The sequence below is a fragment of the Dermochelys coriacea genome, chromosome 4 (genome assembly GCF_009764565.3).
Source record: "Dermochelys coriacea isolate rDerCor1 chromosome 4, rDerCor1.pri.v4, whole genome shotgun sequence".
Lineage (NCBI taxonomy): Eukaryota > Metazoa > Chordata > Testudines > Dermochelyidae > Dermochelys > Dermochelys coriacea.
The window spans coordinates 92,665,663-92,691,436 of NC_050071.1; the positions used below are offsets into that span (position 1 = coordinate 92,665,663).

Below are 25,774 nucleotides of genomic sequence, written 5' to 3' on the forward strand. Positions count from 1 at the left end.
TTCCTGTGCCAAGCCCGAGCTACTGGGCTTGACATGAGGGAGGTCCTGTGGGGTCAAGGTGGGAGAGGAGGAAATTTGGTCCTTTTTTCTCCCAGGTTCTAGAAAAGCAGTAGTATTGCTGCATGAATGCCACTGCTGTCAGAGCACGGAAGTAGCATTCCCAGTCAGAAACAACAAAAAGTCCGGTGGCACCTTAAAGACTAAGAGATTTATTTGGGCATAAGCTTTCATGGGCTAGAACCCACTTCATTGGATGCATGGAGTGAAAATTACAGATGCAGGCATTATTATACTGACACATGAAGAGAAGGGAGTTACCTCAAAAAGGGAGAACCAGTGTTGACAGTGCCAATTCGATCAGGATGGATGTAGTCCACTCCCAATAATATATGAGGAGGTGTCAATTCCAGGAGAGGCAAAGATGTGTTTGTAATGAGACAGCCACTATCAGCCCCTATTCAGGCCCAAATTAATGGTGTTACATTTGCAAATGAATTTTAATTCTGCTGTTTCTCTTTGAAGTCTGTTTCTGAAGTTTTTTTGTTCAAGTATGGCTACTTTTAAATCTGTTATAGAATGTCCAGGAAGATTGAAGTGTTCTCCTACTGGCTTTTGTATGTTACCATTCCTGATGTCCAATTTGTGTCCATTTATTCTTTTACGTGGGACTGTCTGGTTTGGCCAATGTACATGGCAGAGGGGCATTGCTGGCACATGATGGCATTAACATGATGGCATAAAACATTAGTAAGCATGCAGGTGAACGAGCCTCTGATGGTGTGGCTGATTCCCAGTCAGAGTAAGTAGTCTTTGTCCATCGGTTGCAATGGCCAGTGGATCCATGCACTATCCTGTTCCCTCCCTGCCTTGGTCCACTTCCCAGTACGTCTTATGACTTACTGTATTGGAGTAGCTGAAAGGGCATCCTGTTGCATGAGTGTGGCAGGTGAGCCGAGTAATCCACCATCTGTGCAGTCTCCTCATACAATCAATAAAATTGTTGCTTGCAAACTAGCTGTAGTGCAAGAATAGTGATTGCTTGAGTTACCTCTGATATCACAGTGGTCTAGGATTCTTGGCATGGCATAGAGACATGTCTTACTGTAGCTGTACACCACATGAGTGTAATTTGTGAAGATGAAATGGCTAAGAACTCAAAAATTGGATAGTAAAAGACCGCAAAACCTAGTGGTGATTCAACCTGATGATACTCTGAACAAAATGAGCTCTCCGCAACCATGCTTGTAGCTGTTTCCATTGCTTCACATTATTTTAACCACTTAGTTAATGTCCCAAGGGGAGTAGTGGAGGCTTCCTCACTTGGGACTTTTTAAACTAGACTATACGAAATGCTAGAAACTGTACTATATTGAACAATCTTGTATAGAAGGGAGATGGCCTGGATGATCCAATAGATCTTTTTCATTTGTAACTTCTGTAATTCAGAGGTAGCCCATTGAAGGTAATGAGTACACTGTGCTCCTATTAGGTGGTGGTGAATGTTTGGGCTGAAACTTATGAGTAAGAAGTAAGATTGTTCCACTTAATATTCTTAATAGATGCCAGAGCTCGTAGTGATGAGTTAAATTACATGCAGAAAAGCACACATACTGTGTACAGCACATGTAGTAATGCAACAGTTCACAGAACTGGTTCTGCAGTAGTGTTCTGTGAAACAGGAATCTCAAGAGGTAGTTGTGACTTGCGTTGGCCAACACCCAAGAACACCATTACGATCACACTACTAAAGTCTTCATGAAAAAGAGATAAAGTACAATTATCTTCCACATGGATGGCATGAATGCAGTGTTAATTATCTTGCTATTGGCACTACTGTGGTTATTTTATCATTGGAATCCATTTGGCGAGGGGGGGAGATTGGAAGTGCGAATCCACTTTACATTTAATTGTTTGCATAAATACATGGGGGGTGATTGCATTAATATGTGTAGCTGATTCAAATTAGGAGGGGCCATTCTGGGTGCCCCAGGATTGCCAGTACACAGCAGCTTTCTGGCCATGCCCTCTTCATGAAGGGCTATAGGAGATGGCTATGCAAGCTCTACACCACCTGGTGATCTTCTGTTCTGCTGGTTTTTCAGCTACTATGCATTGTTGTGAAATGCATGTCGTAAAGATCTGTCCCTAGGAATGTGTATGTATTTCCTTTGGTGCTGTGTTTTAATTTTCTGCAGTCCCCCATTGATGTAGTCTATATGTACATTTTACTTATCTTGGTCATTTCTAGGGGCTTTGAGCGCACATAGTTTCTAAGTGAGATTTTCTCCTTCCAATTTCTCCCCATAGAAGAGATTGAATTCCAGTGCATTCTTATTTTATCCTTCCAAGGCATGAGCATAATGAGATAGGACAGTAATGGTTGCTGCATTTCACATTTTTGTGCTGTCCCCCCAGTGGTCTAAGCATCTGTAGGTTTGAAGGCACTTACAGTCATAATCCTTTGAATTCAGAATAGATCAGAGCTAAACAGGACAGAACATTTAGTAAGATATATAGCATCCATCTAAACATGCATTTAATACATGGAGCTGACAGAGCAATAAATGTAAAGCTCATGGATCTGGCTTTTTCAGGCTTTAAGCCTGACTAATAATAATGTGACCTGAATGAAGAAAGGAGGTTTGTAAAGGGAGATTTAGACCAAATGACCTTTTTGTACAGATGATGAACCATAATCCATACTAGACACTTTTGGAAAGCTTCTTCCACCTCCTCCTCTCCCCCAGACAATGTCCTGTCTGTCAGCTAACACTGCGTTTCATTCCTTGCGCTCATTTTGCAGCAGTATTATGGAGGGCTTGTCCTAGCAGCTATTAAAAATGCTTTTTAAAGATTTGTGATAGTCTCTTTGCTTGTTGTTAAAGTCAACTAATGATTATGCAAATTTTAATCTGTACTTGATGTCATCTCAGTTATTTCAAATCCCCAATAAATACAAACAATTAAAAAAATCCTAGCATGATTCTGGGCCTAGTAGTACTTTCAAGCACCAGGATAGCTGGTAGTCAACAGACCAGAGATTTCTGCTTCACTGATAGAGCCTAATTTGTATGCTTGCTATCTAAAGACAACAGGGTTAAATAATATGTAGCACTTTACTTATGTCTCTACCTCTTCAAAGTGTTTTATAAACATTAATTAATCCTATCAATCCCACTCTTAGATAGGTAACTTTACCTACACCTGGTATAGGTAGGTAGCAGCTTATACCTTACAGATATTTTGAGTTAGAGAGAACATACACATGTGAAATGAACTGAGAGGAAAAACTTCCCTTTAGTATCCTAGGATATGTCTTGTAATCTCCCCACTCCTTGTCCACCCCACAGTCATATCTTGCCTTGATTACCTTAACCACTGTCGGTCTGGCTTTCACACCTTATCCTATCTATCTAAAATGCTTCTGCCAAAATCATCTTCCTCTTGTCCTTGCTTCAACTAAATTTCTGCTCCTCCCTGAAGCTCTCCTTTGCGTCCTGTCCCTGTCTCATACCACATCACATTCAATCTCCTTGTCCTCTCTTACAAGATGGTTAATGAAGGGTTTCCAAACTGCCCACAACTGGTAATAGTATGACTGATGGTTAATGGGGAATTTCCCCAAAAGAGTACACTGGACTTTGGCCATGTGATGGAGGAGAGAGATACAAGGACCCTGGACAAATAATAGGATTCATTTTAAAATAAAAGGCCAGATTCTGCTCTCACTGACACTGGTGTAAATCTGGAATAATTCCATTTTATTCAGTGCTGTTACATTGGCCAAATTCAGGCATGACGAGTGAGGGGAGAATTTGGCCCTTGATAATAGTTACTTGTTTAGCTGTGACAGTTGAGGATGGGGGAACTTGAAATTTGTGAGTTCAGAAGTGTGGCTCTGATGCTTTTGAGTTTGTGTTTCCCTTAGGAGAGACTGTTTTTAAAAATGAATGTGTGTATGTGGTGAGGGAAATCTAGCGAAAAAAGTGTGAAAATGGAGCAGGGAGTGGGTAGAGTGAAACTCAAACAGAGAAACTGAAAAATGGAGCAGGGAGCGGAAGAAAGGCACATCAGTGGGCTTCATTCTGCTCTCACTTGCACTAGTTTTGAACTGGTAGTTACTCCATTGATTTTGGTGAAATGACTCTTGATTTACACCAGAGTAAATGAGAGGAGAAACAGGCATTGTGCATGCAGATAGTTGTATATGTATGAACACACACAAACACCCTCTTTAAAAATGCAAGCTTTTTTTTAGAGCAGGGTACCTCTATCTCCCTTTTAACTTGAACAACATTCACTTTTCAAAACTGAATCGCTCTCAGAGGTACAGGAATGAATGAGTTTAAATTACATAAGTAAAGTTTCACGAACTCCTGTTTCTGCAGATCCTGTGTATGCAAAAAATAGTAGTTTGTGAGCTTCACAAACCTCAGACTCCATGACCTTTTCCTTTTCCTAGTGAGGATGGCAGGAATTAAAGCGGTTCCTAACTAGCTGTGAGTTCTTGCATTTTTTTTATATATTTATCTTTCCCTGTTAGAAACACACCCCATATCTTTCTGACTTCAGGCTTTGTTACAATTTAAGAAGAGTCCCTTTTAAATTAGATATTCCTGATAAAGCAGCACAGCTGACTAAGAGTGGGAGTGGCAAAAAAGGAGACTTCCCACTGAGGACCCTGAGCTTCAGCCAAGAAGTACTCAGCATGATGGTGCAAGAGGTGCTAAAATGCTGTCTCCTAAGCTGCTTTTTTTTTTTTAATGGGATTATCTCCCGGCGTACACACACTGCAACTTAAGGAAGTCTGACAGTGGCTGCTCCTGCCTGTGCTAGTTGCCAGTGTCTCTTTAATGGAAGCTGGAGGTTGTTGAGGCCCAGGGTTGTGCTGATCACCCAGGCAAACCTGGTCCTAAGAGATTTGATGATGAATGGTTCTGACTCACCCATGGAATCAAATTTGTTTTTAAAACTCCCTTCATTACACATAAAGTTTGTCATACCCAGACCTTCATAAGATGCATTTTAAAGAAAAGAATCTGAGTATATAAAGCATCAACTTGGAGACATCTATTGTGCTGTCTGCTAATGACCTCCCATCACACTTTTTTTCTTTTAATGCTTCCAAAAAATAACAGCTGTTCCATCCAAGGTCCCTTGTGTCAGTGAAGTTCTTGTTGTTATCATTCTCCTCTCCTCTGCCATCCTTCACAAAGAACGCTATTTCCAGGTCTTTTAAACTATTCATATTAGAGGGAAAAAATTATTTTTAGTTTTTAGCAGACCTTTCAAACCAGTGACACTTTGTTAATAATTGAGATGAGCAAACTAGTTCAGATGAACAATGATCCTGAAGTATAACCTCAGATTCAAGCACTGTTGAACTTTTGGCAACATGTGGATGTAGATCCAGACAATGTGTCAGGTCCCCAGCTCACTAGCTTTCAAATAAAATAAATCAACCAAAGCCTTGAGCTAATTAGGAATTCAAAAAGGCATGGATTTTATTTTCACTGCCCTCTGTTCTTCCCTGTAGAAGTGCTGAAAAAGCATGACAATGCTCTCTGTACAGTCAGGGGTCTAGGTGGGTTTTCCCCTCACTATTAGTATTTGTACTACAGTAGTACATAGAATCCCCACTGAGATCAGTGCAAGACTCTTTACAAACACATAGTAAGAAACAGTCCATGCCCCAAAGAGCTTTCAGTTGTAATAGATAAAACAGATGGCCTGAGGAGAGAAAGCCACAGGTAGGTAAAATGACTTTCCCAAAGTACCACAGCTGGTGAGTGGCAGATCCAGCAATATAATCTGGGTCTGATGAGTCTCACGCAATCTATTCACAGGACCAAACTGCCTCTCCTGGGCCAAATTCTGGCTCTGTTCCGTAAATACAATCCTGCATATAAAGCATCTGATATTAATCTCTGATCCTTTAACCACTTACAAATGCATTTAACTTCACATACACTAATAGTGCCATTAATTTCAATAGGGCTACTCATGTACATACACTTAACCACGTATTTAAGTGTTTGAAGGATCAGAACTTTAGAGGCTAGTTCTGAAAATTTTAGCCCAAGTGACTTTCCCATAGTCACACAGCAAGCCAATGGCAGAGTGTGAAACAGAGCTCCTCTTTGCTGAATCCCAGTGCCTTGCTCTGACTGGAAGACTAGATCGCCTGCTCATTGACATTGAATCACAGCTACCGGGTTGACTGGATTTACCTTTTTGTTCAGGATGATTAAGTAAGTTCTTTAGTACAGGATGTTGACCAAGAAAAGTGTCTTCTAATTTAAGTTTTTTTTTTCCAAATCAGGCAAAGCACCTATGTTAGTGATATTTCTCAAGATTAATCCACTGAGAGAAGATTGCAAAGGAAAAAAGAGAATAACTCCAAATTGCCCCCAATATCAGAATGACCTGCTGATTCACTGCATTGTGTTATTCACATCCAATCCCTACTCAGATATATGGGAGCCTGGGTAGGTCAGAGTAAGGGGATAAATACTTTCATTGACTTGCGAGTAGAAGTAACTTACATTATATTGATCTTTTTTTAAAATCAAATTTAAAGAGTTTCTGGTTTGAAATCACTGCTTTCAGGGTTTCTCCTGTGTGATGGAATTGGAACAAGTCTGACATTTAAAAGCACGTATTGGAGAAGACATTTTGATTCTTGCGCAACAGAGGTATCGGTGCAGATATTGCAACTATGAGACACACATAAGCAATAGTAGGTTCTGCATTCAAAGGAGTGAATCCTTTCCTTCATCTGGAATACTAGATCCTCTTGCATCAAAGTCAGTGCACTTCCAGTGCAGAAATTGGGGGAGTAGAATTTGGGGAGACTGTGCCTTGGTGGGGTATCTCTGTATGTGGAACCTACTCACCAGTTGCTCCCTGCATGACTGTATGCAAGGGCAGCTAGGGAGGACATATTGACCCACCTTTTTGTAGATGTTATGGTCTTACCCTGCCTTATCCTATTGTGGGGACATGTGGCTGCAGAACCTGGAACAGTAGCTGTGGAAGAGCCTAGGGAAGACTCCACCTTATATTTCCTCTGAGGATTTCCCCAGTTCCCTGTCGGTGCCCAGAGTCTTTTGAGGGGCGATTTGCTCCTAATTGAGGGCCTGTCTACACGGGGAAGTTTATTCTGGAATAAGGTAGAGTGTGAATTAAAAATGCTTATAGCTAGTCTGGAAAAAGAGTGCCTTTTTCTGGTTTAATTGAATTGACTGTGATTAAGCTAAACTAAAGAAAGACACACTCTTATTTCCAGAGTAAGTATGTCCACATGAGGAGCTATTCTGGAATAGTTGTTGTAGAATACCTTATTTTGTAATAGAGAGACAAGGTGGATGAGGGAGTATCTTTTATTGGATCAGCTTCTGTTTATGAAAGAGACACGTTTCTGAGCTACACAGAGCTCTTCTTCAGGTTGGTATAGCTCAATAGTGGGTCTCTTTCACCAATAGATGTTGGTCCAATATAAGATACTACTTCATCTACCTTTTCTCTCTACTATCTTGGGACCAACATGGCTACAACAACACTGCAAACAACAATGAAAATTATTCCATAATAGCTATTCTGATCAGTTTCCCCCTGTAGACAAGACCTTAGTAAATAGTACCATGTACTGAAAACTGTAAACTGAAGTGGTAACTTTAGTAGAACTATTCGAGTTCCTTTTGGAAAGCTCTACTGTAATGCAAAGATCTAAGTCCGCAGCTGTCCTTGGTGCATGATGTTGCAACATCCCCCACTAAGCTTGTTTTTAAAATAAAAAAAAAAAGGCAGAAAATAGTTTGCTGTGAGTCCCTTGTTATGTTTACAACCATTAAGATGTTAGGTATTTCTTCCCTTTTCCTCCTCCTCCCCCATATATCCGCCCTGGTAAACAAAAAGTGATGACTGCTGAGAATCTTCTCTCTGCCTTCCAGGAAGAGAACTCATTCCACTAGCAATTTAATACTGCCTAAACTGCGAAAGGTACGGTCAGATGAAATTAGATAAACCAAGGACCAAACGTACGGGGCATTGCAAACAATCACAAAGATAGAACCCAATGACCAAGTCGTTAATATAAATATTTGAATGCATCTGGGAATTTGTTTAGTCTGTCCCCCGTGATTAAAAACTTTTTATCCACAGTATTCGTATCAGGGATGGGTTTTTTTGGAACTGAAGAAAAATTCCTGTTGTAGCTGTAAGAGTATTACATATTGAAAAGCTGGTCAGTTTGGGTGGATTAGCCATCTGCATTGACAGGCTGTTACAATAATATTTACAGAAAGCAAGAAAGATTTGTTTTAAATATGTCTGGATTCAGTCTGTCAGCACATCCAGTACCCACCGTGTGTTGCACTCTGCTGGTCACAAGTGTCGATGTCCCACTGGAGCTCTTAGATGTTGCTGCTGCCAATGGCCTTGGGTCACCTTGTACTTACATGATGTGGCTAGTTCCTCCACTCTGTAAATTCTAGCAGGAGGTGAGCCATGCAGTGAATGTGCTACTAGAGTTTATTTTCTGAGCTGCTTAATCACTTCTGAAGGAATAGGGTCATCACAATTTTAGGGAGGTAGAGTGTAATTGCTCTCCTTTCTGAGTCAGTACTGAACCAGCATCATTTCCTACATCACCTTGGTTTTCCTTGAGGATCTGCTGTCGCTGCTAACTAGATTCAAACCAGTTTGACTTGTGTTGCTAACGAAATCACAGACTGATGTGGTATGGCTGCAGGCTGATTGACCGAGTCACAGAGATGTCAGAACCTGTCAGAAACGAAACGCAGTTTGAAATAATTTCAAAAGTGTCACACTGCTTTTAAAAAAAAGTATCCAGATCCATTTTATAGCAGCAACAAGGTAAAGCAGGATGTGCATTGCTAAGGAGTGTGACGGAGAGGGATCAGTGTACACCCAGAGTCTAATTTTGAAGCACTGATCCCTAAGTTTGGGTACCCAATTCTGCCATTGGATATTTTGGTGCTCCGCTGCTCATTTTAGTTGCATGTTTGAGTTTCCAGATTTGGAACAAAGCACCCAAACTTAGGTACTGAAAACTGGACTCCCCATTTGGACATAATGCTATATTGTGTTAAAAAAATCTTTAAAAATATTGCCCTCTTACTATTTTTCTTTTCTATACACTATATTTTAATTGGAGGGAGAGTAAATGGGCTAATACAATTTGTGCTGAGCTGGTATGGTATCAGTCGCTTACTTTGGAATCTTTGTTAGCTAAATGGGTGTAATTAAAAAAAAAACCTAGTGAAAAAGTTTTTTGTTTTTTGTTTCATTTTATTTATAATCATAGATAAAGGGGCCAATTGTCTGACAGACCTGAAGAGACTGAAGCAAAGGGGTGTGTGTGTGTTTAATATATATTCCCCAGAAAATCCTCAGTGTATTCAGGTGTAGAGTGGTTTCCAGGAGTAACTTTGATCAAAGTGTAATTGACATAGTGTTAGAGATTTTTTTAAAAAAAAAATATATTATTTAATATTTATATAACATCAGCACCAAGAGCTCCAGATCAGAAACTCGGCCCCATTGTGCTAGGTGCTGTACAAAAGACAGTTCTAAAGAATCAGTAACCATTTTTTATCTATTACTTAATTTACAGTTTAAATGTAACTTTCATTGTAGGAAGCATGAAAGGAAGCATGAAAGAAAACATGCATTGCCAGCAAGATTAGTAATGTAAAGGGAAACCATGTGGGCAATTTAGGCCCAAATTTTAAATGTGGCAAAAACAAATGTTATGAAGCCTAACTTCAATGGAAGTGTTTCCATGACTTTTTAATTTCAATAGTGAAGGAATTTTCTTTGATTAAACTTTACTAGCATGGTACAGTGTGTTGGACACTGGACTAGAAATCAGGAGACCTGTATTTTATTGCCATCCCTGACACTACTTTTCTCTGCAACTCTGGGAAAGTCATTTCATTGTCACATGCCTCAGCTTCCCCATCTGTAAAAGAGGGATACATATACTTACCATTCTTTCTAAAGTGCTTTGTTCTATAGATAAAAAGCATAATTTATGAGCTATACCATCTCTGCTCGAATATTACCTTCTCTTCCATATCTCATTCCCTCCCTTATGGCCTGATCCTGTTCACATTAAAGTCAATGGCCGACAGGATTATGCTCTCACTTCTTAGACAAGTAAATACCTTGTATTATCAACAATTCTGTTATTATGAAAAAATTAGAAATTTAAAAGAAGAATGCATTTTGTAATTTTTACAGAGTAATCAGTGTTACTTACCAAGTAGGACTATAATCAATAAACGTGTGATATTTGTACTATGGCTGAACAAGGACTTCTCAAACCTTTATATTTGGTTTTATCCTGTGTGTATTTTAATGGATTACCAGAACACCTCACCAAAATGCCAGACTATTTCTTCGTTGTTGTTGTTGTTTGTTATTATTTTAGCATATTCCAGGGGATGTTTTTAATACCATTAAACCATCACCAAAGGAGATTTTGCCTACCCAATAGGCATGAGAATAAAGGAATGTTCTAATTCTGAAAATCAGCAGCTCACAATATTGCACTTAACCAAATCCTCTTCCAGTGATAATCATAGCAAGAGCCCTGGGCAGTTGGTAGGACTGAATACCAGCATGGGGCTTTACTACAGTTAGATAAGTATGGTCTGCTGCTGGATCTGTTAGGTCCACAGAACCTCCCAGTGTAATGAGAAGTTTATTCAGTTGTGTGACTTAATCTACTTTTTATTCCAGTGTCAATACTCATTTATGTTGAAAGCCAGGAAACTACAGCTTTGTAGTAAGCCAGGAAATGTTCCATTCCCCCCTACAAGGAGCCCCTGCTGGTTCAGGGTTTTGTGCTAGACACTCTGATTCACTTACGTTTTAAACTGTTTTTGCTTCTTGTTAAAGGTCAGATCATGAAGTTAACAGGTCAGAAGAATTACTTTTTAAAGTAACAAAAATGTATTTTAACATCCTGTGATGCTCCTTTTCACACCCACTCCTAATGACACATGCACATGTGCAACACTTACATGGGCACCTGATTTATATCTTCATTTTTACCACCATTTTAGCAGAGGCCAATTTCTGACCTTTGTTGGCATGAAGCAGATCCTCTTTCAGAATTTTTAATCTCTACCAAGACGTGCCCACAGTGGAAATCTGAATACTTAGGCTGACCTAAAAGAGGCCTTGGGGGATCTAAGGGTCATTAAGGTCAGAGGCAAGTGTCACTAAATCCAGACTTCTGGGCTGCTATTTACACCTTTTTATTTGATGGAACACAGTGTTAAGACAGTGTTCATTGTTTGTCATAATATGCCTGGGGCTGCTGTCAAAAATATCTAACTATTTCAGGCACCAGGTTAGTAAAAATAAGATCCTGATTGGAAGCTCCCTGAAATTGAATGTGATGCTTTTAAACTGTTTTATATTTCAGATCTGGACATTTATATTCTTGTTTTATGTCAACAGTAGCTTAAAACCAGACATTTTGATCTCAACCAAGTTGGTGTGTTTAGTCTGTTACTTGGTGGGTGTTTTACTTAGCTATTGCCAAGAAAATTTTATGTAAAGTGTGTACAGAATTAATATTATAAGACACAAAATATTAATCTGCCAACACAAAAGGTTGAAATAAAACTATTTACAAGTGCTCCATTTCCATCCTGCCCCACATCACAGTCAATAACCTCTCTCTCAAAACTAAACACCAACACTGGGGAAGCAAAAATATGTCACCACCCACAAATCTTCTTTAATGTGAGATGTGTGTTTTGTATCATTTAAAGGCTTTGATTTTATAATCAAAACACAGATGAACCCACAACTCATTTAAAAAAAACAACAACAACAACAAAAAACTTCCCCTAATTTATTATGAGTTGTATTAATACTGCCAGTGCCAATATTGTCTTCTCTCTGTTACGCAGTTTTCTTACTTTCAAAGTATGGTAGGAGGGGAAGATCATGCTGAGATATGTTTGAGATTTCTGGGTAACTAGTTATTCTTGTTTAAATATAATCAAATGATCAAAACACTGAACAACAAACATGAAAAATACATCAAGCAAATAACAGATTTGTGGCTGCGTTTTAACATCTAATTCAGGATGAACCCCTCCATGTAGTCTGAAGGACACAGTCACTGTAGCAGATTCTAGTAGTTATGAGGCACATAATTGCAGTACTTTGGAAATTTCACTCGGTCTTCACTTGTTTTTGCACCAAACAACTTGATTCGGCCACTATAAAAAAGTAGAGCCATTGTATAAAAGTTCTGATTTTGATTAGGTTCTTTTGCAAAAAAAACATGGACCCCTCAGTTAAAATCTGAAAGCATCAGAATTTTGAATGGTCTGCAGTTTCACTAAGTATGGTGCTCATTTGCTATTGAAAGGATTGTGTTTATCATTTTATTATTATAAGACAAACCTGATAGGCAGGATTGCCGGCTTAATACCAGTGCTTGTTCTCTGGAGGCTCCTGGAAGGATTCAGAAACCAGATGTGAAGTTGACAGCTATTAATGGGGAATATTTAAGCATGTGGAACTGTCCAAATGCCAGGTTAACTCCTTGTGAACATGTACACTCAGCTAATCTACAGTACATATCTTCTATGTCTAATCATTGACGGAGATGAGAATGTTCTAGTACTGTGGGACCACTGATGTTTAATGAGCAACATAGGCTTTCCATCATCCAGTCTTTTGGGGTTAGATTTTATTTAATTACTGTTTTCAGGTCTTCCTCTTGAAATGACGAAATCCTAGTTTTCATTTCATTTCTAAAATGTGTTTTGTAGAATATGGGTCAATCCTGCAAGGTAATAAGTGAATCATATAAAGTTCCACCACCATTGGGATCCACAGAAGTTGAGGGTGCTCAGCACTTCTCTGGGTCAGGCCCATTAGCATATTTTTAGGATTGGTGGGGTAAAACAGCTTAAAGCCTGAACATATGATTGCTGAGGGCCCTCAAATCCTATTGACCATCCATAGTAGTTAAAGGCATCCCAAATCACTGATGTTTATTCTGCACCCCAAAGGTTTGAGCCCCGAGTACCTTTTTTTTCTCTTACTCTGAATATCCATCTGTCTGCCTGCCTACACATATTACTCACATAGCTGGAGTCGCGTAACTTAGGTTGACTTACCCCAGCAATGAAGACAAGCCCAATATCTCTATATCCTGTTGCAGCACAAAAGTATTGGTGTCCAGAACAACCGAAGATCATAAATCTGCAGTTCACCTTGGCCACCGGTCAATGTTCTAGTCACTTTGTGACTTGCCCATGCTAATCAGGGATCCTACTTTCTTTTCCATTCCTCTTTTTTAGCCATAAATCAAGGTGCTGAGTATTAGTCACAACGAGAGAGAAAATTAATACTGGCATGTATCCATTTCATGGCTCTCTCTCTGTTTGGAGAGCCAAACATGGCCATATGGAAAGAAAAGAAAGCTGAAACCATACAAATATGATTCTACTTAAGCAGTCGCCTCCATTCATGGTTAGAGAAACATATTTGCTTAATTCTGTTTTCTGTTATCTCAGCAGTGTCATTGTAAGTGAAACAGGGATGTTTGAAAGTGAAGAGATGCCACTGCAGATTTTATTGCAAGTCTGAAGTTTTTCTTCTTCTAGGGATAGTATGTGAATCTGAAGTGAGATTGCTAGAGTCTTGCTGATTTATGCCTGCCACAGTTATTTAGGGTACAGAGTGGGTTCTCTCACTTAAAGAGCTTTGGCTGTCTTTTAACTTCTTCTGGTAGAATTAGAAGATGTCTTTCACCTTAGAACACAGTGCCATCCATGTGTACGTTAGAAGAAATTCTTCTCTGAAACAAACCAGTTGGCTGGACCCTGTTAACTGTCTGTCTTTAGCAGAATAAACATCAGTGATTTGGGATGGCCAGAGAACGTGGGGTATAGGTTAAGTAAAAGAGAGTACTTTGGCACCGATTCAGCAATGTGTTCCATGTTGGTGGGCCTGTGCAGAGTCTCATTTTCTTCAGTGGGGCTTCATGCAAGTGTAAGGGTCTGCCCCTGCAAATCCATTTGCAGGACTGGGGCCTAAGTGTGTAATTAACTGAACCTTGGTTGCATGGTAAAAATACTCCAATTTCTAGTTTGGGGTAAGTCTGGTCTGTCTTGTTGCTAGGTGATGTTGCTCCCTGCTGTGAGTCTCTTACATCATCAACTACCTGACATTGGTTTAAAACTTAAAGTCCCTAACAATATTGTGACATGTGCACCGCAGTGTTCACACCCTACACATTATTGCAATAATGTTGATATAAAATATGCCTTCTGAGGTATCATTTGAAAACTAATAGTACACTGATTATTAATATCATTGTAAAATGCATGGGTTAACATTATGTATGCAGTTATAAATGTCACCTGTAGGATGTTACTAAAACATGTTTAAGACCAAACAGCCTATCCTAAGTAAAGGTGATAAACAGGTCTGTTTTAGACAAAGGATTGTGGGTTTACCTCAATTTACATATTATCAGTAAACAAAATTATCGAGCTAAACTGGCCAGTGTTATCCTGAGCCTGAACTCGAGAGAGGCAGGAGACTAAATCCCCAGGAGGTGTTCCTGATTTGTAAGAAAGACAAAGACATCCTTTGGGGATATAAGGAACACAGAGAGAGAGAGAGAGAGAGAGACTCCCTCCTTTTCCTTAACCTTAGGAAAAAGAAACCAAGCGATTTGATCTCAGTGATGGAAAGCTGGAAAGAATACTGGGGGTGAGAGAAACCATCTTGAACAAAGACTGTATCTTGATAATTATGTTTAGTCTTTTTAGATGCTTGTTTTCACTTTAATTTGCTTGTTACCATGTCTACCTTTATCTCTTTTACTTAGTATCACTTAACTATGTCCATTTGTTAACAAACTTGTTTTATTTTTACTATAAACCAATTCAGGGCTGTGTTTGAAAGGGAGGGTGTGTTTATCCCAGTTAAGTTAATGAGCTGTAGTGTACTTACTCTTTAAAAGAGCAGTGAACTTAATATCTTCAGTGAATGTACAGTGATGGGTACTGTGCATTGCAGAGAAACATCCTAAGAAGCTCAAGGGCTGGATCACACTCAGGGCTGGATTTCCAATTAGGTACAGTAAGCACATGCCTAAGGGCGCTGGTATTCTAGGGGCACCCAAATGTTAAGTGGGTTAAAAGTTAAATGGTTAATACATAAAGCTCCCCTGCGGGCGGCTGGGCTCCTGGCACGGGTTGGTGGCCCCCAGCCTGTAGGGCTGGAGCAGGGTGAGGGTCCGAGTCAGCCCACCTGGGGGGCGCTCTGAGCCACTGGTGGGCGGAGCAGCTGCTGAAGATGCTGGAAATGTCCCAGCCCTTCCTAATCTCATCTGTTCCATTGCGTCTGCCCCATGACAGGGAGGGAGAGGAAAGGGCATGGCCAGTGCCCCGTTCACTTGCACAGGCAGAGCCAGAGCGCGGCTGCCGTGTTGGGCTGTGGGAGAGATGGAAGACACCCAGGAACCGCTCTCCATGGGGAGAGGTACAGTCCCCTCCATTGCGCCTTGCCTGCAGTGGGTGGGCTGAGCTCTGGGCTGGGAGCACCGTGCATGGTGGAAGGTCTCATTCCTTCTTGGGGAGGCTGTGTATATATTTCTTTTCATTTCATTTTTTTTACAGAAAACACAAAGGTCAACTGTAGGCAGGGGGGACACTGAAGATGCTGTGCCTCGGGGCACGTAAGGTGTAAATCTGGCCCTGAGTCCACTGATTGTTTCCTGCTAGGCCAGGTTGGGGCAGGGATTTGACACATCGTCTACTCTCCAGTAAAGTTCACTCTAGCTGAGGCAGAAGGATATTAGTGCATGAAGGGTAACAGCAGCATGTTACGAATACCTTCTGTAGTAATAATAAATACTTACATAACATCCTCTGCTATTAAATCCTGAACCCACGCAACATGTCCATGTGGCAGGAAGATAGTAATCAGAATAATTAATCAAATAATTCAGAACAAACATTTTGTTTGTTTGATTGTGGAATATTCACTGGGCAATTGCAACATTTTGAAATTGGTTATTCCAAATTCTCCACATATGTTTTATTTCCTGCACAAATAACTTGTGACTGGTTTGTTGTCGTGAGCAGAGCTGGTTGGGAATTTTTAATTGCAACGCTTTTCTGACAAAAAATGCCTTTTCTGCAAAACCAAAAATTTCCATAGGAAAACTTCCATTTTGGAAAAAAGAAAAGAAAAATAAAATCCGTTGGGAATATTGACATGATGCGTCCTTGGCTTCTGCCTGGAATGGTCTTCTAAATTTCTGCTTGGCTGAAAACTAAATGAACAGAAGCTTTCCAGGAGAGGAGCAGAGGCTGAGCACTCTGATTTGCTGCTTCCCTGGCTCTCAGCCTGCCCCCTACTCCGGGGCCAGAGAGACAAGGGTGCACTCAGTACGTGACCTTTTTTTTTTTTTTTTCTTCAAGGAAAGGATTTCCATTTTCCAGACATCTGTACTTGTGATGCAGATCTTTCAGAACCCAAAAGGGGGTCCCTCATGGTCCTGGTTCTCCATTCACAGTTCCCCCTAACTAAAGAAGGCAATGTCTGTCTGGGTAGTGGGAAGCAAGGACTTAGAGGACCTCCCTCAGGACCTTTAGGGCATAAGACAGGAGAACTACACCCAGTTTCCAGAGCACATAGGAAAAGGCCAGTCTGCTAGAAGGGGCTGCAGCAGTGAGGAAAGCTCTCCACTCCCTGAGGGGAGTTCTTACACACATAGGTACTTTTTATTTTGCTGGTTTTGTTGTGAGCCCTAGTTTGGAATAAGCATCCCCCAAGATCTGAGGGCCTTCAGGGGACACTTACTTTTTGCTGGCTCTTTAAAATACTTAACCGGCCCACTGTCCCAGAGGAGAGTGTTTCTTCTCCCCCTTCTCCTTCTGTTTGAGAGAAAGCTCTGAAACTGGCCTCTGCCGCAGGTGTTAAGAGCCAAACTCTGAAACATACACAAGGTGGTTAGATACTAAGGCAAGTTGTCGTTTGTCGCTCAGCTCTCATGAGTATTTTAAGCTGAAGCAGCTCTCTACCCAAAAGGGAATTGATGTCAGAACCAGTGTCACGACAATGGGGATAAAACATGATTTAGTATTACAGGCACCATTTTTAATTCTCTCTCTTAAAAACACCACTGCTGTAATTAACAGTAAGCTGAATTAAAACACGGTTCTGAAATGAACACACCAAGTTCTATAACTTGTCTACCCTCCCATCTACACTCTCCTACATGCCCAAAAATATCTTCATAAGCCATTTCTATTTCATGGGCCTCTGTTCCATGTATTACAGTTTTCCTGATGCATGTTCCACCAGCATCATGTACTGTATGTATTATGTATTATCCTCTATGTGTGCACCACATATTACTAAAGGCTTTGTGTCCCTAAGAGCTTATGCAGCTATTTCTGTGATTGCATCCTAGAGGGCATTTATATGAAAGTCATCAGTTAACCTTAGCCATGAGGAAGATATAATAGTAACAGTAAGTAGGGCAAGCTCATTAGGCAATTATTAAAAAGCAGAATTCATTACAGTGAATATGTTTGTGATGGCTGCAGTGGTGGGATAGAAATGACACAGGAGAAAAGTGACAGGCGTTGTTCCCTTAAACCCCCATGGTTTTATAGTTAGTGTGTGATTCTGATTAAATATGGAATCAGTAGGAGCACAGAACCCTTCTTTCTTCAGGCAATCCTAGGAGTTTTGAAAGCAACTGTGTGTGTGTGGTCCCAGTTCTGTCATATAGGATAAATCACACACAGACAATGGGCTCTGAAATAAGTTTATTTAAATTTAAAAGAGTTGTATTTTTATCTCCTACAATGCCACAGTTGAATTTTTCGATCTAAAGGTGTTAAACTGTGTCTGTGTTACTGTGAAGTGGGTTCAAGCTAGCTGGGTCTGGATCTGACGTTCCATTGTTGAATACACCTATATTCAGGGGTATTTATATCTGAAGTTCTAATTCATCAATAGTGCTAGCCCAGATTTGAAGTAGGTGCTGTCAAGGAAGAGGTTTAAAAGGAAAAAAGGGAGGAAGAGATGTCTTCTGTGGACAGAGAGGTGCTGCTATGCTAACAGATTTCAGAGTAGCAGCCGTGTTCATCTGTATCCGCAAAAAGAAAAGGAGGACTTGTGGCACCTTAGAGACTAACAAATTTATTTGAGCATAAGCTTTCGTGAGCTACAGCTCACTTCATTAGATGCATTCAGTGGAAAATACAGTGGGGAGATTTATATATACAGAGAACATGAAACAATGGGCGTTACCATACACACTGTAACGAGATTGATCAGGTGAGATGAACTATTACTAGCAGGAGAGTGGGGGGGGGGAGTGGGAACCTTTTGTAGTGATAATCATCGTGCAGAACATAATGCCATCCACAGCCTCAGAAACAACTCTGACATCATAATCAAAAAGGCTGACAAAGGAGGTGCTGTTGTCATCATGAATAGAATATGAACAAGAGGCAGCTAGGCAGCTCTCCAACACCACTTTCTACAAGCCATTACCCACTGAGGGTTACCAAAAGAAACTACACCATTTGCTAAAGAAACTCCCTGAAAAAGCACAAGAACAAATCCGCACAGACACACTACACCAACATTCCACACAAAGATGGACTACAAGCCGTCAGGAACAGTATCCCCGATAATGTCACGGCTAACCTGGTGGCTGAACTTTGTGACTTTGTCCTCACCCATAACTATTTCACATTTGGGGACAATGTATACCTTCAAATCAGTGGCACTGCTATGGGTACCCGCATGGCCTCACAGTATGCCAACGTTTTTATGGCTGATTTAGAACAACGCTTCCTCAGCTCTCGTCCCCTAATGGCCCTACCCTACTTGCACTACATTGATGACATCTTCATCAGCTGGACCCATGGAAAAGAAGTCCTTGAGGAATTCCACCATCAAGCTCAGCCTGGACCAGTCCACACAAGAGAGTCACTTCCCGGACACTACAGTGCTAATAAGTGATAGTCAGATGAACACCGCTCTATACCGGAAACCTACTAAGAGCTATGCCTACCTACATGCCTCCAGCTTTCATCCAGACCACACCACACGATCCGTTGTCTACAGCCAACCTCTACGATACAACTGCATTTGCTCCAGCCCCTCAGACAGAGACAAACACCTACAAGATTTCTATCAAGCATTCTTACATCTACAATACCCACCTGCTGAAGTGAAGAAACAGATTGACAGAGCCAGAAGAGTACTCAGAAGTCACCTACTACAGGACAGGCCCAACAAAGAAAATAACAGAACACCACTAACCATCACCTTCAGCCCCCAACTAAAACCTCTCCAACGCATCATCAAGGATCTACAACCTACCCTGAAGCACGACCCATCACTCTCACAGATCTTGGGAGACAGGCCAGTCCTTGCTTACAGACAGCCCCCCAACCTGAAGCAAATACTCACCAGCAACCACACACCACACAGCAGAACCACTAACCCAGGAACCTATCCTTGCAACAAAGCCCGTTGCCAACTCTGTCCACATATCTATTCAGGGGACACCATCATAGGGCCTAATCACATCAGCCACACTATCAGAGGCTCGTTCACCTGCACATCTACCAATGTGATATATGCCATCATGTACCAGTAATGCCCCTCTGCCATGTACATTGGTCAAACTGGACAGTCTCTACGCAAAAGAATGAATGGACACAAATCAGATGTGAAGAATTATAACATTCAAAAACCAGTCGGAGAACACTTCAATCTCTTTGGTCACTCGATTACAGACCTAAAAGTGGCAATTGTTCAACAAAAAAAACTTCAAAAACAGACTCGAACGAAAGACTGCTGAATTGGAATTAATTTGCAAACTGGATACGATTAACTTAGGCTTGAATAAAGACTGGGAGTGGATGGGTCATTACACAAAGTAAAACTATTTCTCCCCCCCCCCACTGTTCCTCAGACGTTCTTGTCAACTGCCGGAAATGGCCCACCTCAATGATCACTACAAAAGGTCCCCGCTCCCTCCCCCCACTCTCTGCTGGTAATAGCTCACCTTACCTGATCACTCTGTTTCAGAGTAGCAGCCGTGTTAGTCTGTATTCGCAAAAAGAAAAGGAGTACTTGTGGCACCTTAGAGACTAACAAATTTATTAGAGCATAAGCTTTCGTGAGCTACAGCTCACTTCATCGAAGTAAAGTCCAGCCACGAGGAAGTTTGTGTGGAAGGTTGGTTCTTTATGAGAGTATCCAGTTTTGAGAGCTCATTCTTAATCTTTCCCTGTTTGCTGTAGAGGATGTTGATCAGGTGGTTCCGCAGTTTCCTTGAGAGTGTGTGGCACAAGCTGTCAGCATAGTCTGTGTGGTATGTAGATTGTAATGGATTTTTTACCTTCAGTCCTTTCGGTATGATGTCCATCTGTTTGCATTTGGAGAGGAAGATGATGTCTGTCTGTATCTGTGCGAGTTTTTTCATGAAGTTGACAGATTTCCACTCTATACGGCTAAATTCAGTGCCTTGCATAATCACAGGTTTCAGAGTAGCAGCCGTGTTAGTCTGTATTCGCAAAAAGAAAAGGAGTACTTGTGGCACCTTAGAGACTAACAAATTTATTAGAGCATAAGCTTTCGTGAGCTACAGCTCACTTCATCATAAGTGAAGTGAGCTGTAGCTCACGAAAGCTTATGCTCTAATAAATTTGTTAGTCTCTAAGGTGCCACAAGTACTCCTTTTCTTTTTCTGATCACTCTGGTTACAGTGTATATGGTAACACCCATTGTTTCATTTTCTCTGTATATATAAATCTCCCCACTGTAATTTCCACTGAATGCATCCGATGAAGTAAGCTGTAGCTCACGAAAGCTTATGCTCAGATAAATTTGTTAGTCTCTAAGGTGCCACAAGTACTCCTTTTCTTTTTACACTAACAGAGTGACAGCTCCTTTGACAGAGAATATTTGTCATGGTGAGGAGCTCACAAAGGTACTGTGTATGTGGCTTTTTCTTTCACAAACGTAAGTTGAGACAAACAAGCTTTCAAGCCTCACACTGTTCTCTTTCATTAATTGCACACAAAGGACAGATTATGGATTCCGGTCTTTGATTTGATCAATCACCTGCTATGCCTGTGTCTCGCGTTTGTGCCCAACAGAACTACAGCTACCAACAGACTGTATCTATCTAATTGTCTATTGAAGTAGATTTCTCAATTAAAAATCATAATTTAGCTAATTATTCAGTGGCATCTATTCAATTTCTTTTAATTCTGTGAAACCTCGACTGGTCTGGCATTTTCCCACATTGTTTGGTGTCTGTATTTCATAGATTTCAAGAAAAAGATTTAATTGCAATCATTACTCTTGGTACTGTTAATCATTTGTTAATGTCAGACACTCATCATAAGCAGGTAATGTTTTAAATGCAACTTTTACTAACATATCCTTTCCCTTTGCCTTTGCCTTAGATGTAAAGGAGCATCCCATTATGGCCTTACCAAGGAACGAAAGAGACGTTCACAAGATGACTCTCCAGATTGTAGTGCCACTTTAACCGTAGCAGCTCTTGGCCCAGAGCTCTCCGCAGCTGCAGCGATAGCCTTAATGACGGATGAGCCAGGCCTAGTTAATCCAGCCTTCAGCCCTGCCTCAGAAGACAACCAGTCAGGGAGCAGGTCTGGGGACCCCAATAGAAGCAACCAAAACAGAAGTAAGAACTAACTAGGATAGTTTCTGAGGCCAGGGGGCCTCTCTCTGAAATTAACTTTGCCGAAAGCTTTAAAAATGTCAGAGAGCAGAGAATCCTGTTTGTTTTCTGTAATAACTCTTTTGTATTTTTCTTGTTAAGGCATGCTCCCAGTAAACCAATATATTTAAGGCGAAAAATGCATTCAGTAATATCTTGAAATGAACCAATGTTTTGTGGGTATAAAATGTTCCCAGGGAAATGAACCCATGACCTTGGGGGAGTGTTTGCCAACATTCCAAGATGATGAAGCTCAGAGGAGCTGGCATTGCTACCATAGTAATGAACTAACCACACCAATAAATCTTTCCCTATTTCTTCCTCCACTACCCTGCCTTGCCAAACCCCAGTGAGTGTAGCATATTGGAAAAATGCAGTATGGCTGAAGGTAACCATTAAGAAGTATAGCCAGTGAAAAGAAGAGTAGAGTACAGGAAGAACTAGTATTTGTGGGGGCATGGGAGTCAAAAGGAGTTTGTCTTGGGAGAACGGACGCAAGGCTACAAAGGTAAAATTTAAACTGAGTTGAATTAGGAATCCAAAACCAACGTTTTGGTCTTGAGAGCATGGAGTGGGTGGGCAGACAGAAAGGTGGGGAGAGAGCACCAGAATCAAAGACCTTCATCATTGAATTGAACCCTGCTGTTTTGGTTGGGCCGGGGGGGGGGGGAGTTAAATCTGATTTGGGGGAGTTTTGTACCACTAGATGGTGATGCACAGTACACATATCATTCTGAAAGATACAGAGTAAGAAGTGCCATGCATACCTATGGCCCTGTAGAAATCAGAAGAGTCTGTATTTCAGTTATTATACATTTGTAGGGTCTTGCAAGTCCCTTTTGCTCTTTTTTCCTCTCCTCCTTCATATAATTATTTTTGCCCAATTTTAAAAACTTTTTTAAAAAGTTTTTGCCTGCTTTAGAATTAGGACCCTTTTTGGTTTCTCTCCTCCCTAATTATTATTGCTAATCATGAGGATGGAATGCCGTCTGGCTTGCATTCCTGACACTTCTAATTTTAGCCATTAAAATATTAGGCACTGTTGGGGTTGGGGGCTGGAGGGGCCACCATGATGGCTTTGCAGCAGTGCCATGTGCTGCTTCTATAGCAGACGTTGCAAGAGCCTCCAATTTCTCTCCTGCAGGCTAGTGGAACATACTCAGCTCATTTGTTGTGGCACTAGCCCTTCACCTTACAGGCATTTTCCACTAGCCAATCCTTGGTATGGCTTTGGCTTTGAATAGTGCTGTTCACAGGCCACTCCTCCTGGAAATCAATGCTGCGTTTATGGATGGCTAAACAAATGGAGTTAAAGATTCTGGGGTGCAGGATAGCAATCCTTCAAATTAAGGTTAATGAATTCTCAAGCCTGAAACTCCATATGGGGCCAGATACAACATAAGGGAAGCCATATGCAGCAAGGAGGGGAGGGAGAAGCTACAGCAGCCCTGGTGTCACTGCCACCAATGCCTCTGCCTCCCCTGCACAAGGCTGGGGTTACAGAAATGATGTGGTTCTGTAGGTTGTACAACCCAAAGCTGTTGCGTTCTATTTATTTTTCTCTGTCTGTTGCAGGTCGGCCCTTCGAACGTTCCACTATAAGAACCAGGTCTTTTAAAAAAATAAATCGAGCTTTGAGTGTCCTTCGAAGGACAAAAAGTGGCAGTGCTGTATCCAACCAGGCTGACCGGGAAAGGGAGCATGTTGAAAACTGTCTTGCCACAGAGGAAGGTAATGCTTTGTTCAGCCTGTGTATTTTTCTATATACCATGACTGGGTGGGAACCCCACTCACATAACGATTTAACACCCAGGTCTTGCAGTTCTTCTGTTATTATTTATGTATTGTGTGACCGTAGTGCCTAGGAGCCCTAGTCATGGATTAGTTTGTGTTTTTAAAACACTTCATTGTTTTGTTTTGTTTTTTAAATATACCAGCCAAACAAGGAGAGGGAGAACTTAGAGATGTGTGGAATCTAACTGGGGCTATTCTGGCAACAGAACACATGCTACAGAGACATGGGTGGCCTACAGACAAGGGTGGCCTAGTGTTTAAAACATGGGGTTTAAAATCAGGACACCTGAATTCTGTTATTGGCTCTGCCCCTGATTCACTCTTTGATTTTTGACAAGCCGCTTATCCAGGGTGTGTCTAAGTTTCCTCCTCTATAAAATTTGGATAATACCTACTATACATCTCAGAGCGGGTTGTAAGGCTTCATTGATGTTTTTAAGTGTTTGGAAGTCTGTAGGTGGAAGGCATTATTCAAATGTGAAATATCACCATCAGTGTTCCAGCACTTATGTTTGATATTTGGTGGCAGATAGGTGACACTGCAAGAGCATTGTGCTCTGTCAAAGGGAAATAGAGACAAGTTATGATATGTTATCTGTCAGTTACAAGGAGGGGTGAAAAATAATACTTAGCACTTGATATGCTCACAGCATTACATAAATGTTAACTAATTGCTCTGCACCATATGCCAACGCGGCAGCCATCAGGATGGAGGGTAAGTGATAATATCTTTGGCGTAGTTGTTGCCTAAATGAAGCTCATTATTTCTCTGTTCTAAACTTTAACGATGGGAGCATGACATAGAATCTCTTATCCCCAAATCATTTGCATCTTGCTTAGGTCAGTGTTTTAGGAAGACAAAGGGTCCAGTTTCCCACTGCACTGCAGTCATTTGCACCTGAATACAGCAAGTGTAAAATGCTGCCAAGTCAGAACAGTAGCATTTTACACCCCCTTTTGCACAGGAGTGAATGACTACACAAGGTGTACAGCAACAGAGAGCCAGACCAACATCTCTCACAGTTTATTTGCTTATTCCATGTGGAAAGCTCCATTCGGTTTCTGTATTTTCAGGTGTTTTTCAGTACTTGTTACACATACTGTACTGAAATATTATATTTATAAAGTGACTTAAAAGTTGGACTTAAAGGACAACCAGGTAACTCTAAATGCATAAACCTTTCTCTAAAGATATTATGGTTCTGATCTTTGACCTGATGGCATCACTGATAATTTCACTGAACCAAGTATCAGGGGATAGCCGTGTTAGTCTGTATCTACAAAAACAACAAGGAGTCTGGTGGCACCAAACAGATTTATTTGGGCATAAGCTTTTGTGGGTAAAAAAAACACTTCTTCACATGCATGGCAAGTAGTTTCACGGATATTTAAAGTTAAAGATTGCAAGCAAACTTTAAAAAGCCTTGGTTTACAAAACTCTGCATGTGCTATTACATGTGAAAAGCCATGTGTGTATTTGACTATTCAATTTGTAGGTATAGTTACCATCACAGTGATCACAGTAATTATGCATTCCAATGTCCAATCATGTCTAAAGGGCTATTTGCATGGACATTACTATAACTGTATGAACTCAAATTCAAAAAATGTATGCAGTTGTGTGATCTCAGTTCTGGGAATCTGTCTTTAAATGCCCTATTACATCTTGGAAACAAGCATGTAAACAAATAACTTGCAATAATTCAAATACACCCATAATATGAATCTGTGATTTTGATACTTGACAGTTCATTACAACAGGTGCTTTGTATAGTAGAGACTCAAAGGTTCTTGCTCATCTCTCTCCTCTTGCTGGAGGAGAAACTGAATACAGTTCTTTCTGAAACAATTGTAATCATCTTGACAGGTAGCAGAACACTCCAGTTCTGTGTGGGTGCAGGGGCTCCCTCAGTTGTTCTCCATAGTCTACAGTCTGACTCTTGTTAATTGTGCTGTCGCTGGGTCACACTCTGGAGATGGCTGGAGTCTGATAGCCAAACAGGTCATAGCTCTCCAGGCTGGATTTTCAGCCTGCTGCAGATTTATTCTGCTTTGCTGAGTCTCTTATCCCTTTTGGAGAGATTTTACCTCTTGGAGAGTGTGGTACTGTGTTGGAGGGGATACCTTTCTCTTAGAGGCCCATTGGCTTCCAGGAATTGCCTTTGTGACAAGGAAAGGGCA

At 40.9% G+C, this 25,774-nt stretch overlaps 1 protein-coding gene across 7 annotated transcripts in view; it reads left to right on the forward strand.

The window, feature by feature from the left end:
• LNX1 (ligand of numb-protein X 1) overlaps positions 1-25,774 on the forward strand; it is a 126,054-nt gene that overhangs the window by 48,024 nt on the left and 52,256 nt on the right. For all 7 annotated transcript variants that reach the window (XM_038398605.2, XM_043513809.1, XM_038398604.2 and 4 more), the window contains 2 exons: positions 21,522-21,763; positions 23,375-23,530. In XM_038398605.2, coding sequence (XP_038254533.1) covers positions 21,522-21,763; positions 23,375-23,530 — 398 coding nt within the window. The remainder of the gene's footprint in view (positions 1-21,521; positions 21,764-23,374; positions 23,531-25,774) is intronic.